Genomic DNA, 16,906 nt, shown 5'->3' on the forward strand with positions numbered 1-16,906 from the left:
AACTTATGCACACCACTGTATGAAGCAATACAAGCGATAATCATTACATACAAAAATAAAATAAAGAGAGGTACATGAAAACATCAATTTACAATTAGTCAGAGGTTTCAGGGAAAAAAAGCTCTACAGTTTCCACAATTTTAATATTGTTTTTGTTATCCAACGATCTAAGTGACTTCAGTAGAGATTTAAATTCTATGAGATAAGGTCCAAAGTTAGGAGATGAATTAGACAATTTCTGCTTGTGAATATAAAATTTGGCATACAGAATGATGAAATTAATTAGATAAATTAATTAGATACTCAAGATCACCATTTCCTGAATTATCGTAGAAACAGATGATATCTTTAAGGTTAAAGGTGTAGACAAAGTTGATGGGTTAAAAAAAAATAAGACTCCAAATCTGTCCAAAATCTTTTGGATATTTTACAATAAAAAAAAAGGTGAAATATTGTTTCAATATTCTGTTTACAAAATACAGGAAGAGTCAATGTCGGCAAATTTAGCAACAAGATGATTAGTAGGGTATACAGTATGTTATGTAAAATTTTGAGGTGTTTTATTTTACTACTATGTGAAATACAGTATATTGTGCTATAGTGTGGTTTTAGCTGCTGGCTCGCTAACTGGTCAGCTACCAATACAAATCAAATCAAGAAAAACGTAATTATGTTGGGAAAACTGCAGCTATTTTATTAGAATGACATGAATAAACGTTACTAAACGTAACGTGAATAAACTTGAATGGGTAAACTCGTCTGTCAACAGATGCATTCTAATTGGTGATGGCGTTTAACAATAAAAACTACAACTCCCATAATTCCACGCAACTTCCCAACGTCATCAAAAGTCTGTGTTTACCATCCATTGTTTTGGTTGAGAGACAACTAGCAGCAGAAAGTTACATATTGTACATTTAAAGCAAAGCGACTTGTACAGAAATAAATCAAGAGTACAAATATAAAGTGCAAAATAGATAAATGAATAATAAAAAAAACGCTAAATTAAAGAAAAACAAAAAAGAATTATTGCCGCTGCGCAGCTGTCAGTCTTGCCTGGGCATTTTGATGAGGAAGAAGACAAATTAAAAATACAGTTATCATTAAACCTTGAAACTTAAGTCTCGTATCCACACAACCCAATCCCTGAGTATGCATTGGCATGTTTGTTCTGCATCACCAGGGATCAAAGTCACAACCTCTGACATCAAGGACAGGTCCTGATCTACCATGCACAGTCTCACACTGTGGCAATCACAATAGTTGCTTGTAAAGGCAGATTTCAAACTAATACCCAAAAAATCAGTTATTAAGACAACATTCTGAGAATTTGAGTACTTCCTCTAAACAACATAGAGATTTCTGTAATTTATTTTTACAAAGATTGATTGCTTCATTTTTATTGAAACAGAACAAACTGAGTAGGATGGTGTGATTTGGTTTCCATCAGCTGATAGCAAAGTTGGAAAAGTAGTTTACCTGTTAAAAAAACTAACAACTTACAAAACTGCAAATAAAGTACTGTATAGTGATTAAAAAAAGTGCATTAAACTGTCACCAGTATACTGTAGGCCTACTTCAGAGCTGCTTGTCAGACATGTCAGGGGGTCTGCTGCATCTGAGCCATGTGCATCCTCAATCAGTGGCTGCTCTTCATTTTTCTTTGGAGTATTTTAACCTACAGGAAATGACACAAAATAATATTTAAGAAAATCCAAACTTTCTTTATCATATTCAGGCTGTTAACCCTCACAAACATTTTTAAAAGTATTATTAATTTTTTTCTGCTTGAAAACTCTCAGTTTGGAATTGATAATCAAATTTATCTGATCACTTTTAGGTTACTCATGTCTCAGCCCTGGTTACACTGCAGCTCCTGACCAGGGGCGTAGCCCCAAATTCCGGACCCTGTACACAGGCATTCTCTAAGGACCCCTCCACCCATCCATGGCTATTCATTGTAGTAGTTTTGTGGGCCCTCCTCACATTATGGCCCTGTCCCCTTTCTCCCCACAGTCTGACGCCCCTGCTCCTGACCCCATACCGTACTGTACTACTGTATACATGTATACTGTACCAGAATGTAGCTGAAGATCCTCATGTTCAGTCTTAAACTTACCCTGGGCAGTTTTGCGTTTCTGGAATTCCTGGAGCATTCTGTCTAAGATGTTAAGAACAAACGTCATTTAAATCTTTATTATACTCAAACAACTGCAGAAGTCAAGGACAGGCATTCTTAAATATGCAGATGACACGATTGTTGCAATTTGATTTGCTTTCACCACAACCACTGATCTATATCTATCTAAGTAAATTATAACATCCCAATCGTCATCCTCTTTGCTCTAAACACACCTCTGGAACAGGAACACTGTACACTTTAACCAATTGTTCCCCAAATCTCTGTATTTAGACTATTAATTGTGGTAAAAAATATTTATGTTAGTCACAAGGGTTTTGGTCTGAGATATACAGTTAAGACCTAAAACATCTCTGCATTAGGCCTCTAACATTTGTGAATTTTATTATACAGTATATTCCTGTGACATGCCTTTTACGGAACCAGTTATTGCGTTAATCAAAAGATTTATAGTATAATTTGCTTCAGTAATAAACAGGACCAGAACAGGACAAAACGTGAAAATCTCTTGAGCTTGTGCTAACCACACACCTTATTTCAGGCATCTAACCAACAAGCCATTCAAAAAACCCATTGGTTTGGAGACAAGGGAACTGGAAGTGCAAAAATGCTAACTCATTTCTGGGTTTTAGGACTCATTCCTACATACAGTCATAACTTTGCTATATTATTTTTTATGTATTCTTTATTAGAACCAGAGGCCTTCTATATACATGTTCATCCATTCTCAATGGATTTTGCATACATCTAAATACCAACAGAATGGTTCATATCTGAGAAGACAAATAACTGTCAAGACTGGATGGATATGTTGTACAATATTATTTAAACTTACCTATAATTCTTTTAATTAATATCGCTATAGCTGCGAACATAGCTCCCATCATGACTATTAGTATACCAGATACTACAAGATATATTGTCCTGGTCCTAATGGTCGCGCTGCTGTCTGAAACACATCACAAAAGGTTAATGTAACACTCAGAATGTAACATATCATGTTCAGTTGATTAGTCTAAACCAGTGGTTCTCAACCTTTTTTGTGCCAGCGCCCCCCTATCCATTATCCAGGTCCCTAACGCCCCCCATCAAATATTATGTAGGCTAATTGCCCTGGATATTAATGATTACGCCCTAATATAGGCCTATTATTGTCGTTACTATTGTTATTAAAAATAATCAATAAATCAAATCATTGAATGATAAACAACACATGTATTAGTTTCCCAGGTATCAAAAAAGCCATGTGAATAGAAATATTTACAGTTTTTTTTTTTTAAATGCAACCATTTGACATTCAAATTAAATAACAGCAGCCAATCAGAACTACTAGATATGTAACATTCAAACTATAATTAGGTATTATCAAAAGGCCTGCTGCATGGTGTGAACCTCAGCACCTTTATAAGATGACTATAATTTGAATGTCCTTTTTTGGTTGTGAAGTGACCTTGGGTGTCATGAAAGGCGCTTTAAATAAAATGTATTATTATTATTATTATTATTATTATTATTATTATTATTACAAACACTAACAGTAGCCAATCAGAAACAGCTAGCAATTTAACATTCAAATCTATTTTTCATTTAAATTGTTCCAACGGAAAACAAGCTTGCACTTATCATGGGGTAAAAAGCAGGATTACACACACACACACACACACACACACACACACACACACACACACACACACACACACACACACACACACAGAAACAGTATGCAGTTTTTTTTGGTGATGACAAACGACTTGAAGAACGACACCTACTGCCGAATGGAAATAAGTTTACAACCTTTGAAAGTTAGTGAGAGCCCTTTGTTGATGCTTAGAAGAGTATAAGTTAGAAGAGTCTAGGTTAGAAGAGTCTAGGATTGAAGAGTCTAGGATTGAAGAGTCTAGGTTTGAAGAGTCTAGGTTTGAAGAGTCTAGGTTTGAAAGTCTAGGTTTGCTATCGCCTGTCTTGCGAGTAAATAGCAGAAAAAAACGTTTGGAGAAGCGCAACCCCACATCGCGCTGCGTTTTGAGGAGGTGGAGTCCCGTACAGTAAACAGTGACATCTCTTCCTCTATCGCTTCAACAAGAAAGTTTTAAAACAGCAAACACAAGCCCTGAATTGCCCGGGAGTTTGGGGGACAGCTAAATGTTTGCCAAACAACAAAGCACAGTCGATATCTCTCGCTCGTAAAAAAAAAAAAAATCTCTCGCTTGTCTCTTTTCTCTTTTTCTTCGTGAAATGAAGCTGCCTTCAGGTACAGTAGGAAACGTTGGGTTCTATAAAAGATCTGACGAAAAACTGTTACTGTGAAATATAAAGTCTACTTGTGCTACATTGGGGGGATTAAAGAATACATCAGGACGTCGCACCACCCTGCGGCGATTGCTATTTTTTCTGAACGCAGCTTCACGCTGAAATACGGAGCTCATTTAAGACGATGCTCTGACTTCCCGTTTCCTTGAAGGCAGCACGGAGCTGCGCCGAACAATGATCCACCGTCTCGTCCAGTTGCAGTGCCGTGAACTGGCAGGTTTTTAATGTTGCAGAAAACTGTTTTTTGCAAGTAGTTTAAGTGTAAACATGTATTGTTATTGTGAATCTTTGGTTTAAACTAGCTTTCAAACAAACGCCCCCCAAGGGCACCTCAACGCCCCCCTTTCCAAAATATTGCTTCTAACGCCCCCCATCATCTTCTGAACGCCCCCGTTGAGAAACACTGGTCTAAACAAACAGAAAAGAAAAACGTGCTGCTAAAACACATGAACAGCTCACAGAGGAATCTTACCACAAACAGGCACATAAGTCATCGCATCAGTCACATGGTTTATTTCCTCTTGAGTGACAACACAGCGATAGCGGTCGGTCTTGGTCACCGTAGTGTGGAGGGTGATGTAGAAGCTGCCTTCTCTTTCTGAGACCAGTGGCTCCTCAGCAGGAAGGATGTTTCCAGCACCGTCCTGCCACTCTACTCTAGGTTCTGGAGAAGCACCTCGAACTTCACACTGCAGCAGCACCCTATCCTCTTTTTCACCAAGCGTTGTGACCATAGACTGTATTGTGACGTATGGCTCCGGAGATGCAACTGTAAACACAGTACAATCAATCTCTTATAAAGTACAATTACATGATTAGATATGTAACACTGCCATTTTTTGCTCCCCCCTTTCTCTCCTTTTTTCTTTCATGTATATAAGCACATTTTAATGTGAGAAAAAACAGAGAAACAGAGAGAAAGCTCAGCCTTGTTTGATTAACCACTGCAGCATGTGAACGACAATTTTACAGAAAAGTTGTTTAAAGAGTAATTAAACCCCCAAACCACTTCTTTTTTTAGCTGAATATGTCAATAAGGGAGTGTAAAGTAGTTTGTTGATGGATTCATGTCAAAATCTTGACATTTTATTGCAAAGTATTTACATATTGTGTTATAAACATACACAGCGACTGCCCATCTTTTGCAATTTTCCCTTAGGCTGATATGGTGCCAGCTTTTGTCATCAAGCCCCCCTGCCTGCTGTAAAAAAAAGTCTCCTGCCCACTGATGTATTATAAGAACTGGATATGGTGCCGCGGTCTTATGCAGCCAATGTTTTTTAGTGGCACAAAAAGCATTTTGCCCACAGACCACCATTGTAAAAGAGACGTCTGTAAAACTGTTCACAGGACACCTCCAACTGCAAACAAGGTCAATTATGACTTTTTATGTATCTAGTTAATATTATTATACATCATGGCTTCTGACTCTGCAGATCCGCAGATTGTGGAAAAGTCATTTGCACGGCTTATTGTTTAAAAACAAATGTAAACAAAATGTTAAACATATTGACACACATCTGACTTCCTTACCAATTTATTTTAATTCCCTCACACACAATTGTTTAATACTCAACAGATATCTACAAAATTATCATTTCACACAAGACCATGATTTTCTTTAGTATTCACTGGGTTTATGGTGCGTTCTTTTTGTCTTGTAATCGCGACTAGTAGCTCGAGTGTGACGTCACATCCGTGTCGAAAAACCGCGGGTAGGCTACTGCTCTGCTTTCTGCTCAAGACTCGGCCATTGTTGTCATATAGCAACCGAGCGTCTCTAGCCAATTTCAGCTGCACAAGCTACAAAATTAGGTGGTATTTAACTCATAATAAGACTGTAGCGACATGCCTATAGGTAGCAGTATACAGTGCTATGTGTACGACTTCTTCATTTGGTTACAACAACGAAAAAAGTGCTTAAAATTGTAGAAAACCACAATGTTTACTACGTGTGATGCACGACGTAGCCATCTTTGAAAGTGAACTCGGGGTCCTCTGAGTTCAGACGACTTGACGAGTACACGACCTCGGTGGTGTTCTTTTTGCAACTTCCGGTTCGTAACTCCGGAAAACGACTCGTAGATCGACTTCAGTGGACAAAAAGAACACACCATTATCACAAGAGCAGGCAACAGCAAAGGAAACTCTGTGACAATGTGCATGTTTTCTATGCTACTACTGCTTTGCTGCCGCTGCTGGTAATCATGTTTGTTCAGATGGAGGCCAACAACAAGGTGGGGACTGGGCTCTGGGCTCAGGTTTTAAGATGTACTCACCAACAACAAGCTTAATGAGGATTTTGTCTCTTTTCTGCTGAAGTGGAAAATCACAGGTGTAGTCTCCACTGTCAGCCACCTTCACATTTCTGATGAGTATGGAGGCGTTGCCGTACTTCAGTTCATCCGGAAAATGAAAGACTCGAACTTTGAACTGCTCACTCTGACCCGAATGACCATTATTGTAATGAATGCCTCGATCATACATGAACACCTGCTTCTGATCATCTTTCCTCCAGTCAAACAGGTTTGACTCAATGTTGTCTTTGGTGCTGAGAGAACAGGGTAACTTAACATCACTCCCTTCGTCCACGTAGATAACCGCTGACCCTGGAAAATAAAAAACATTTATTTTTGCAACGTGTCATCACAATTATTACACAATAGCAGTTTTACAAGCAGTTTAGTCAGTACTCTAATTTATCCTTTACCATAATTGTGCATATTTTTTTGTATCATTCATCATTTACTAACTTACAGAGTTTTGTGCATTCTGCCATATCATCCAGAAATGTAGCTCCCCAGCGGGGATTGTTATGTTTTATTTATATGTTATGTATGCTGTGCACAAGGGATGTCAGTGGAAAGGACGGGAGGGAACTGTGCATTTTAGAGCAGAGATCTTCAACAGGTGGTCCGGGGCCCCTAGGGGGTCCTCAGAGTTACTGCAGGGGCCACCAAATTATTGTAAATCTTTTGAAAGTTTTTCATTACAAATAAATACTTTGAACTTCTATAACGTGAGACAGGTGCGTTTGAGGGGGATAAGCATAGATATAAAATTAATATATCTATGGGGATAAGAAGCTCAAAAGTTGCAAAGAAACTCCTGCACACTGCAACTTTTGAAAGTTCTTTAAAAAATGAAAATGTCTTAACATGAATCCAACAAGTTATTAGCAAATACAAATCAGCCTAATTGTGAAATAAACACGATGATAGGCTTACTGGCTACTAAGGTAGCCATCCACAATACAGTGCATCCTAAGGATTTACTGTCCAACATAAAAACATGATTTATAAAATCATACCAACAATTATTTTAATAGTTTAGTATTCTATGCACTAAAAAGGTATGTGGAAAGGCTTTAGGCTGCCCACACGTTATTGTAGGCCGAGTTTAATATGCAACTTAATTTTATACAATGTGCAGTAGGGGGTCTCTGATCCATCTCTCTCACAGTTAAGGGGTCCTTGGCTTAAAAAACATTGATGACCCCTGTTATAGGGTGTTTGGGGTATATTTGTGAGGCCCTGTACAGACTGTGAAATTAAAATCTTCCCAGTGGACAATAAAGACTATCTATCTATCTATCTATCTATCTATCTATCTATCTATCTATCTAGCAACACTGCTGCCACTAGCCTTTGTCATGCAAAACACTCTTAAAAACCACCAGTATTATTAATCCCTGCAACTTCGTTTGATGGATGTTTCTCAAAAAAAAAAATTTTAAAAAAAAAAAAAAAAAAAAAAAAAAAAAAAAAAAAAAAAAAAAAAAAAAAAAAAAAAAAAAAAAAAAAAAAAAAAAAAAAAAAAAAAAAAAAAAAATTAAAAAAAAAAAAAAAAAAAAAAAAAAAAAAAAAAAAAATATTAAAAAAAAATTAAAAAAAAAAAAAAAAAAAAAAAAAAAAAAAAAAAAAAAAAAAAAAAAAAAAAAAAAAATAAAATTTTTTTTTTTTTTTTTATAAAAAAAAAAAAATTATTTATAAAAAAAAAAAAAAATATTTTTTTTTAAAAAAAAAAAATTTAAAAAAAAAAAAAAAAAAAAAAAAAAAATTTTTTTTTTTAAAAAAAAAAAAAAAAAAAAAAAATTAAAAAAATTAAAAAAAAAAAATTAAAAAAAATTTTTTTTTAAAAAATTTTAAAAAATTTAGTGACTTATAAACTTTTATTATACAATTTTATAATAACCTAATCAAAATTAAACAATTTATAATAACAATATGAATTATGTAGACTATAACCTATATACATATATATGATAATATAGCCTATACATATTATATATATATATATATATATATATATATATATATATACACAGTACAGGCCAAAAGTTTGGACACATCTTCTTATTCAATGCGTTTTTTATTTTCATGACTATTTACATTGTAGATTCTCACTGAAGGCATCAAAACTATGAATGAGCACATATGGAATTATGTACTTAACAAAAAAGTGTGAAATAACTGAAAAAATGTCTTATATTTTAGATTCCTCAAAGTAGCCACCCTTTGCTTTTTTGATAGCGCTGCAAACCCTTGGTGTTCTCTCAATGAGCTTCATGAGGTAGTCACCTGAAATGGTTTTCACTTCACAGGTGTGCCTTGTCAGGGTTAATTAGTGGAATTTTTTCCCTTATTAATGGGGTTGGGACCATCAGTTGTGTTGTGCAGAAGTCAGGTTGATACACAGCCGACAGCCCTATTGGACAACTGTTAGAATTCATATTATGGCAAGAACCAATCAGCTAAGTAAAGAGAAACGAGTGGCCATCATTACTTTAACAAATGAAGGTCAGCCAGTCCAGAAAATTGTGAAAACTTTGAATGTGTTTGGACACACCTTCTTATTCAATGCATTTCCTTTATTTTCATGACTATTTATACATTGTAGATTCTCACTGAAGGCATCAAAACTATGAATGAACACATGTGGAATTATGTACTTAACAAAAAAGTGTGAAATAACTGAAAACATGTCTTATATTCCAAAGTAGCCACCCTTTGCTCTGATTACTGCTTTGCACACTCTTGGCATTCTCTTGATGAGCTTCAAGAGGTAGTCACCTGAAATGGTTTTCCAACAGTCTTGAAGGAGTTCCCAGAGATGCTTAGCACTTGTTGGCCCTTTTGCCTTCACTCTGCGGTCCAGCTCACTCCAAACCATCTCGATTGGGTTCAGGTCCGGTGACTGTGGAGGCCAGGTCATTCGGGCAGCGACTCCATCACTCTCCTTCTTGGTCAAATAGCCCTTACACAGCCTGGAGGTGTGTTTGGGGTCATTGTCCTGTTGAAAAATAAATGATGGTCCAACTAAACGCAAACCAGATGGGATGGCATGTTGCTGCAGGATGCTGTGGTAGCCATGCTGGTTCAGTATGCCTTCAGTTTTGAATAAATCCCCAACAGTGTCACCAGCAGAGTACCCCCCACACCATCACACCTCCTCCTCCATGCTTCACGGTGGGAACCAGGCATGTAGAATCCATCCGTTCACCTTTTCTGCATCGCACAAAGACACGGCGGTTGGAACCAAAGATCTCAAATTTGGACTCATCAGACCAAAGCACAGATTTCCACTGGTCTAATGTCCATTCCTTGTGTTTCTTGGACCAAACAAATCTCTTCTGCTTGTTGCCTCTCCTTAGCAGTGGTTTCCTAGCAGCTACTTGACCATGAAGGCCTGATTTGCGCAGTCTCCTCTTAACAGTTGTTCTAGAGATGTGTCTGCTGCTAGAACTCTGTGTGGCAGGTACCTCGGATGAACTTATCCTCAGCAGCAGAGGTGACTCTTGGTCTTCCTTTCCTGGGGCGGTCCTCATGTGAGCCAGTTTCGTTGTAGCGCTTGATGGTTTTTGCGACTGCACTTGGGGACACATTCAAAGTTTTCACAATTTTCTGGACTGGCTGACCTTCATTTGTTAAAGTAATGATGGCCACTCGTTTCTCTTTACTTAGCTGATTGGTTCTTGCCATAATATGAATTCTAACAGTTGTCCAATAGGGCTGTCGGCTGTGTATCAACCTGACTTCTGCACAACACAACTGATGGTCCCAACCCCATTAATAAGGGAAATAATTCCACTAATTAACCCTAACAAGGCACACCTGTGAAGTGAAAACCATTTCAGGTGACTACCTCATGAAGCTCATTGAGAGAACACCAAGGGTTTGTACCGCTATCATAAAAGCAAAGGGTGGCTACTTTGAGGAATCTAAAATATAAGACATGTTTTTTATTTCACACTTTTTTGTTAAGTACATAATTCCATATGTGTTCATAGAAATCTCAATCATTCCCAATCTTACAGAGACGGAGAGCGTAGGTATAAGGAGATAACATGGGCACAAGCTAATTATTGCTAACTAAAATGCTAGTTAACATCAGTAATTAAACCTAAACAGCTCATTTAAGTCCAAACTGCCTGCGAACTTCTCCTGTACTATACGGTAATTCCTCTACTATGCGACAGTAAGTCGCTTGGTTATGACACAATCGTTAGCCTATTTTTACAAAAACGTCTGCTACGGAGCCATGACGTGAGGTACAAGGTAATGGAGCCTTTTATACATTGTTGTGTTTCTTTAGAAATAAACAATGGACAATAGAGTCTTTAAACGCTTCAGATGTAAAGTTATTCGCTGTCAAAGTGACGTAAAAATGAATGGCAGTCAATGCAATGCTAACGGGAGGTGATCGCTTTGTACACTCTTAAAAATACTGGGTTATTTTATTAACCCAACCACTGGGTTGAGGCTGTTTAACCCTGTATTATGTATATTCAACCCATATTGGGTTACTTTCAGTAACCCAGTAGCTGGGTTAATGGTTTTGGACTGTGCCTTGATCTGAATAACCCAACCAATGGTCATTTTAACCCAGTGGTTTGGTTACATTCAAGTTTGGGTTCCTCCTCCAACGGTCTTTTTCTTTTCTCCGAGGCGGGAGACCACTCATGGAAACACTGAAGGTTTGTCATTTCTCATTTTTTAGAAAACTACCTCTGTCTTCAACAGAAACACGAGCTTGCTAGTTGTTAGTTATAATATATATAATAATAATCATTATTTCCATAACGGGACAGCCTGTAGAACTTTACATTACTTTGCCGAAAGCAACCGTACTGCCCCTCTAACGGCTACCACTGATGCTAATTAAGCAAGCAGCTAGCAAGCGAGCAAGGAGCTGCTTACTACAACATTGCTTCATTGCAGTCAAACAGCAGACTTTAGCTCCGGTTACTGGTTACTTACTTGATCTTGATTCATTGCCGGATAGGAGGAGCGTTTTAGCTCTGATAATCCAGTTAGCAACAGTGATTTCTAGCTAACTACGATTCATGCATGCTATAAGGCTAGCGCAAGTTCAAGTATGATAGCGCTAATGCTAGCTAGCAGGTTAATATTGTAGCATGATACCTAAGATTTAAATGGAGACTATTTCTAATTCTCTGAGGGAGTGACACATAAACAGTGCTTTATAAACATTTGTGTGTGTGTCTGGGGCAAATCACGAGACAAATTCACTATGATATGAAGTATTATAACGTTTTAAAAAGATCGCTAATGCTAACCGCTAGCTAGCGCTAGCTAGCGCTAATTGCTGACTCATCCTGTAAGCTAGCTAGTAGCTAGTACAGAGCGAAGCATTGAAGGTGCATTGCACGCATTCTGTTGAGAAAGTAATTTGTGTTTAGTGCAGTTAACACACTTTGTAGAAATACCACATTGTGTTTTTAAGTGATTATGAAAAGACCACTAGCTAGCTAGCTAGCTACATGGCACTAGATTACAGAAACTTCGTTATATTTTCACTAGACAGACTGCAAAATACACTTCCATACATTGATTGAACATTAACAGATATTGTTCTTCTCCCCTATAGCGATTAAATATAGAGGACTTTGTTAAACTAAAGTTAACAGAACAGCAACTTCTGGAGCTGATGACACTTTTGCAGGTAAATATGTTATATTGTTGTACTATATGCCTATTATTAATATTATTGAATATGTCAACATTAAAAAAAATGAGTTACCCTATCCTCATGCATCCCCAATGAAGTTGTAGGCTACACAATACTCCATTTTGTTTAGATGTACAACATCTTGACATGTAAGAGCATTATGTAAAAGAATCCAACACTCTATATGTGCCACTGAAGACCATGCCTCCCTAAACAGAATCCCATTTTGATTACCCATCACCTGTGGTCACCATTGTAGGTCCCTGAAATACCATTTCGATAGTGACAGAAATTCCACAACTATAGAAGGCAAACAATTGGCATGAGGTTTTATTAACCTTACCATGGCCACAGAATTTATAGTTTAGCTACCTCTTATTTTACCACTACACCTCTGTCTACCATTGTGCACAGCAATACTTTAAATGTAATTTTCTTATTACAAAATGTGCTCTCAATCTCACACACACACTTTCTCTCTTTTTCTCAATCTTTCTCTCTCTCACTTATCTTATTATTTTTGTTTTGTGCATTATTCGAGCCATAAGCTACTCTATGATAATAGATAAATAAACTATGATAATACTTAGGTCAAACTATTTTCTTTCTTTACAGGCTCCAAAGACTACATTGCCCTGATGGTTCTGCCAAGCCTGACCTGCAGTCTTCAGGATGGGCCGAAAGACCGTGAGGACTACAGTGTCTGACGCCATGAAGGCCTTCATCGATCTTAAGCCTGTGAGTAGTCCTAGACTCACACAGCCCCTTGGATCTAGTGATGCAGGTCTTTTAATGTAAAATCTGTTAGAAAACACTCGCTGTCAGCTGGTCAGAGTCTTTGTGATTCAAGTACTTATGGAATATTATTATTATTTGCAGGTCGGAGCCAACATGGTGGAGTACCTTCAGGCAGCAGAGCAGACCAGACCATACCCCTGCACCCTGGTGTTGGGAGGCGAGGACTGCTGCTCTCAGGCATTCACCGTTCGCCCTGGAGCACGACAGCGTTGTCCAAGCTGTACATGTTTGTGTCAAATGTTTTTATGTGTTTGATATCAATTTCCCAAAGCAGTGTTTTCTCTGCTTAGCAGTTCCTCCAGAAAGAATGGGGGGGGGGTGGTAGTAATGTGGCCCCATGCATTTGTTTTTTGGAAATGCTCATGCGATAAGGGAATTCTCTCTCTCTCTGTCTCTCTCTAATATTTAGGAGGAATATTAGGAGGAAATGAATTATTGTTAATTGTTGCTTGGTATTAGTCCAGTTATTTGATACTCATTTTGAAATGAGGTAGGGGTAATGTGGCCCCATGCATTTCTTCTTTGGAAACGCTCATGTGATAAGGGAATTGGACTTGTTATTGTTATTCCAGTTTTTCTCTTTAAATGAGTAAATTAAATATTGTTCAATAAAATCAGTGACATTAATGAAGTGTATGCATTGTCTGTTATTATTAATAAATAATATATAGGAATATATAGGAATTTCATAGATGAAAGAATAACTAAATGAATGGGTCAAATATCAACCCAACAAGGGGGTCAATTTAACCCAATATTTGGGCTGGTGGGCCTGACCCAGTAATGAGTTGCATTAACCCAACATTGGTGTCAGAATGACCCAGGCTTTGGTTAGGTGAAGCAACCCATATACTGGGTTAAAATTTCAACCCAGTTCAAAAAGTCAAAACAACCCAGCATGTGTTCTGTCCTATATTGAACCAGGTACTGGGTTGGGAATAACCCAATTTGGGTTATTTTCAGCCCAGTATTTTTTAGTGTGTAGCATCAAAATGGCACCATAGGAGGTTCGAGTTCTTGCATTAGACGTGAGTTAATTTCACATCAACAAAAGTGCCAGCAGGAAACATACAATCTAAAAAACTCCTGGGTCAAAAATAACCCATTACAGGGTTATTTTTTACCCAACTCCTGGGTTAAAAAGGGACTAACAAATTTCTGGGTTATTTCAACCCAGAAAATTGGGTTACTCTTTTTCACCCAACTTCTGGGTTAAATACTTGACCCAAATGTTGGGTTAATATAACCCAATTTCTGGGTCAAAAGAACAACCCCATTTTCTGGGCTGAAATAACCCAGAAATTAGTTGGTCCTGGGCCCTTTTTAACCCAGAAATTGGGTCCCAAATAACCTAAGTAAGTCCTCTAAAATGATATAGGAAAAAAGGGATGACCCTGCCCAAAAATATATTGTACTGGTTTGCATTTGGCAAAGACATAAAGACAGATGGTTTTTTTTTTCTTTTACAGCCATGAAGTATGTGACTAAACCTCTGCATTCTCATCTGACGCATCACACTCCCCTGTTATGGTGGGGGCCATTTCAGTAGATTTACTCACTAACATTGTTGTGGAAACACAATAAGCATGGAAACTAAATGCACACTTCCTGCATTACTTCACATACTAAGTTACTCATCTAGTGTGTGGTAGTTTTTGGGATGAGTAGGTCCTTCGCTCTGAAATGACGATATGTACGTACTTTGTATCAACAGTTCCGCCCCTCCTCTGAGAGGGTGTTCTTCTGACTGATGTGTATGTTATAGGGGCAAGGGTTTAATATATGAACTTATTTCTTCTATTTCTTAGTTAATATATCCATGTTTAGAGGGTGTGTCACTTTATTTCTCCTACAAATACTGGTGATAGTGTTTTATCATAATGTACACAACACACAAGTGTGATTGTTCATATTATAAACTATGTTGACATGATAATATAATAACTCCATAAAATACACCCCTCCAACAAAAAATACATGAGAGAGAGAGAGAGAGAGAGAGAGAGAGAGACAACCCTATAACCCAGAACATGGATTACTCTTTGAAAAATAACCCAGCAACCCAAACAATCCAGGAATTGGGTCAAAATATTAGCCCTATAACCCAGAAAATGGTTACTCTCTGAAAAAATAACCCATCATTTTAACCCAACACAAATAACCCACAAACTGGGTTGAAGAAATAACCCAGGAGTGTAGGCTGCCTTTATCTCTATCTTAGCGAATTGCATAGTTAGCTCAACATGAGTGTGCATCATGATTATGAAAATGATCATGCCATTTAGTGCTGTCAAACTTAACGTATTTAATAATTTCTGTTAGGTTAATTTGAAACATTAAATGCGGGTTGACCACAATTTAACTTGGTTGTATATGAGAGGTTGGTGAGCTCACTTTTGCTGGTAGGATGAAGACTATGGTATTAAATTAAACGGGAAAACATCAGGCATGCATTGGTACCAATCTAAACGTGCTAACAAACAGGGAAGGGGGCTAAATAATTCACCAAATGTAACCAAAAGTTTAACCAAAAAATCCTAGCTTGCACTTTCTGTCGGTCTTCCATTAGAGTGCAGTTTTTCCTTGTCTTTCATATTTGCGTTTACTATTGTGGAACTGGCAAAGACCTGGTGGTTGTTTGTGAAAGCTTCACAGACAACATTGATAGAACCTAGTCATTTTCATCATTTCACAGCCTTAATATGAATCAAAAGTGGAATATGACATTGACAAAATATTATTCAATGCTAATTTTTTAACACAAAGCAACACGTTATATACATTTATATTTGAATAGTTATATAACACTCAGTGTAGTTTTGGTATAGGCCTACAATATATCTAATCCCCGTGTTCAGGTACAGCAAGTAGCCTAGGCCTACTTTATCTCTGAAAGTGTAGTTTTTATTTGAAGGCTGAGGCTTCATTAATAAACACAACCTCAATTATCATCACTGGTTTTGAGATGTTACTTGCTGTGAATACCTTGTCTGATAGACAACAGTATTGTGGCATAGTATCAGGACATCCTGGCTAATGTCTGTCGCGCACGGCTAGGGGCAAATGGCCGGATGATGGGCCTATTTGGGAGAAAGTCCAGGGCTGTTTTTTAGCCCCAGTCCGTCCCTGTATATATATATATATATATATATATATATATATATATATATATATATATAAAAATAAAAAACTGTATAGCTTTCTAAGACCCAGTTCGTGTTTTCTTTAGACGAGAGTTTTAACCATGTGAACCATGTGGTCCCTGCAGGGACCGTAGATCTACGGTACCTAATAGAAAAAAAGCCATGCCCTCATAAACTACAAAGTTAATAATTCTTACCTTTTTCATCACAAAATGTTTTTCCAAACAAACACAGAAGACACAAACACAGAACATCCGGTAGAACCGTCATATTGTTGATTTAATAATTGCATTAATTACTGTAGCCTAACAGTCTTCTCGCATCCGTGTGTTTAATAGCGGGTCGAATGCGTATTAAGTGTGCCTCGCCTGTAAAGTAGACGAGAGCAGGCGGCAGCAGAAGGGGGCGGTGACTAAAAGCCACAAGTTAGACACGTTTTCCAGCAGTTTTCAAAGCATATACAGGAAGTCACACAAATGTTTACATCCTGTTTCACATCACATTATTTTGCAACGAACCCATAGCCTTATAACAGGAAACAATT

General features: G+C 37.4%; 1 protein-coding gene and 1 long non-coding RNA gene across 2 annotated transcripts; one reads left to right on the top strand and one right to left on the bottom strand.

Moving 5' to 3' along the window:
* Window positions 1-658: 658 nt before the first annotated feature.
* LOC120556763 (butyrophilin subfamily 2 member A2-like) lies at window positions 659-16,699 on the bottom strand. The gene is made up of 6 exons (XM_039796484.1): window positions 16,560-16,699; window positions 6,730-7,059; window positions 4,923-5,219; window positions 2,976-3,089; window positions 2,120-2,161; window positions 659-1,678 (listed from the first exon to the last, which is right to left on the bottom strand). The coding sequence occupies exons 1-6, from the start codon at window positions 16,630-16,632 to the stop codon at window positions 1,674-1,676; spliced, it is 861 nt and encodes a 286-aa protein (XP_039652418.1). The 5' UTR covers window positions 16,633-16,699; the 3' UTR covers window positions 659-1,673.
* Window positions 11,159-13,846, top strand: LOC120556764. Its single transcript, XR_005638889.1, has 4 exons — window positions 11,159-11,426; window positions 12,341-12,415; window positions 13,037-13,159; window positions 13,301-13,846. It is a non-coding gene; the product is annotated as an uncharacterized LOC120556764 (long non-coding RNA).
* Window positions 16,700-16,906: the final 207 nt, after the last annotated feature.

Source organism: Perca fluviatilis, chromosome 4 (assembly GCF_010015445.1).
Source record: "Perca fluviatilis chromosome 4, GENO_Pfluv_1.0, whole genome shotgun sequence".
NCBI classification, from domain to species: domain Eukaryota; kingdom Metazoa; phylum Chordata; class Actinopteri; order Perciformes; family Percidae; genus Perca; species Perca fluviatilis.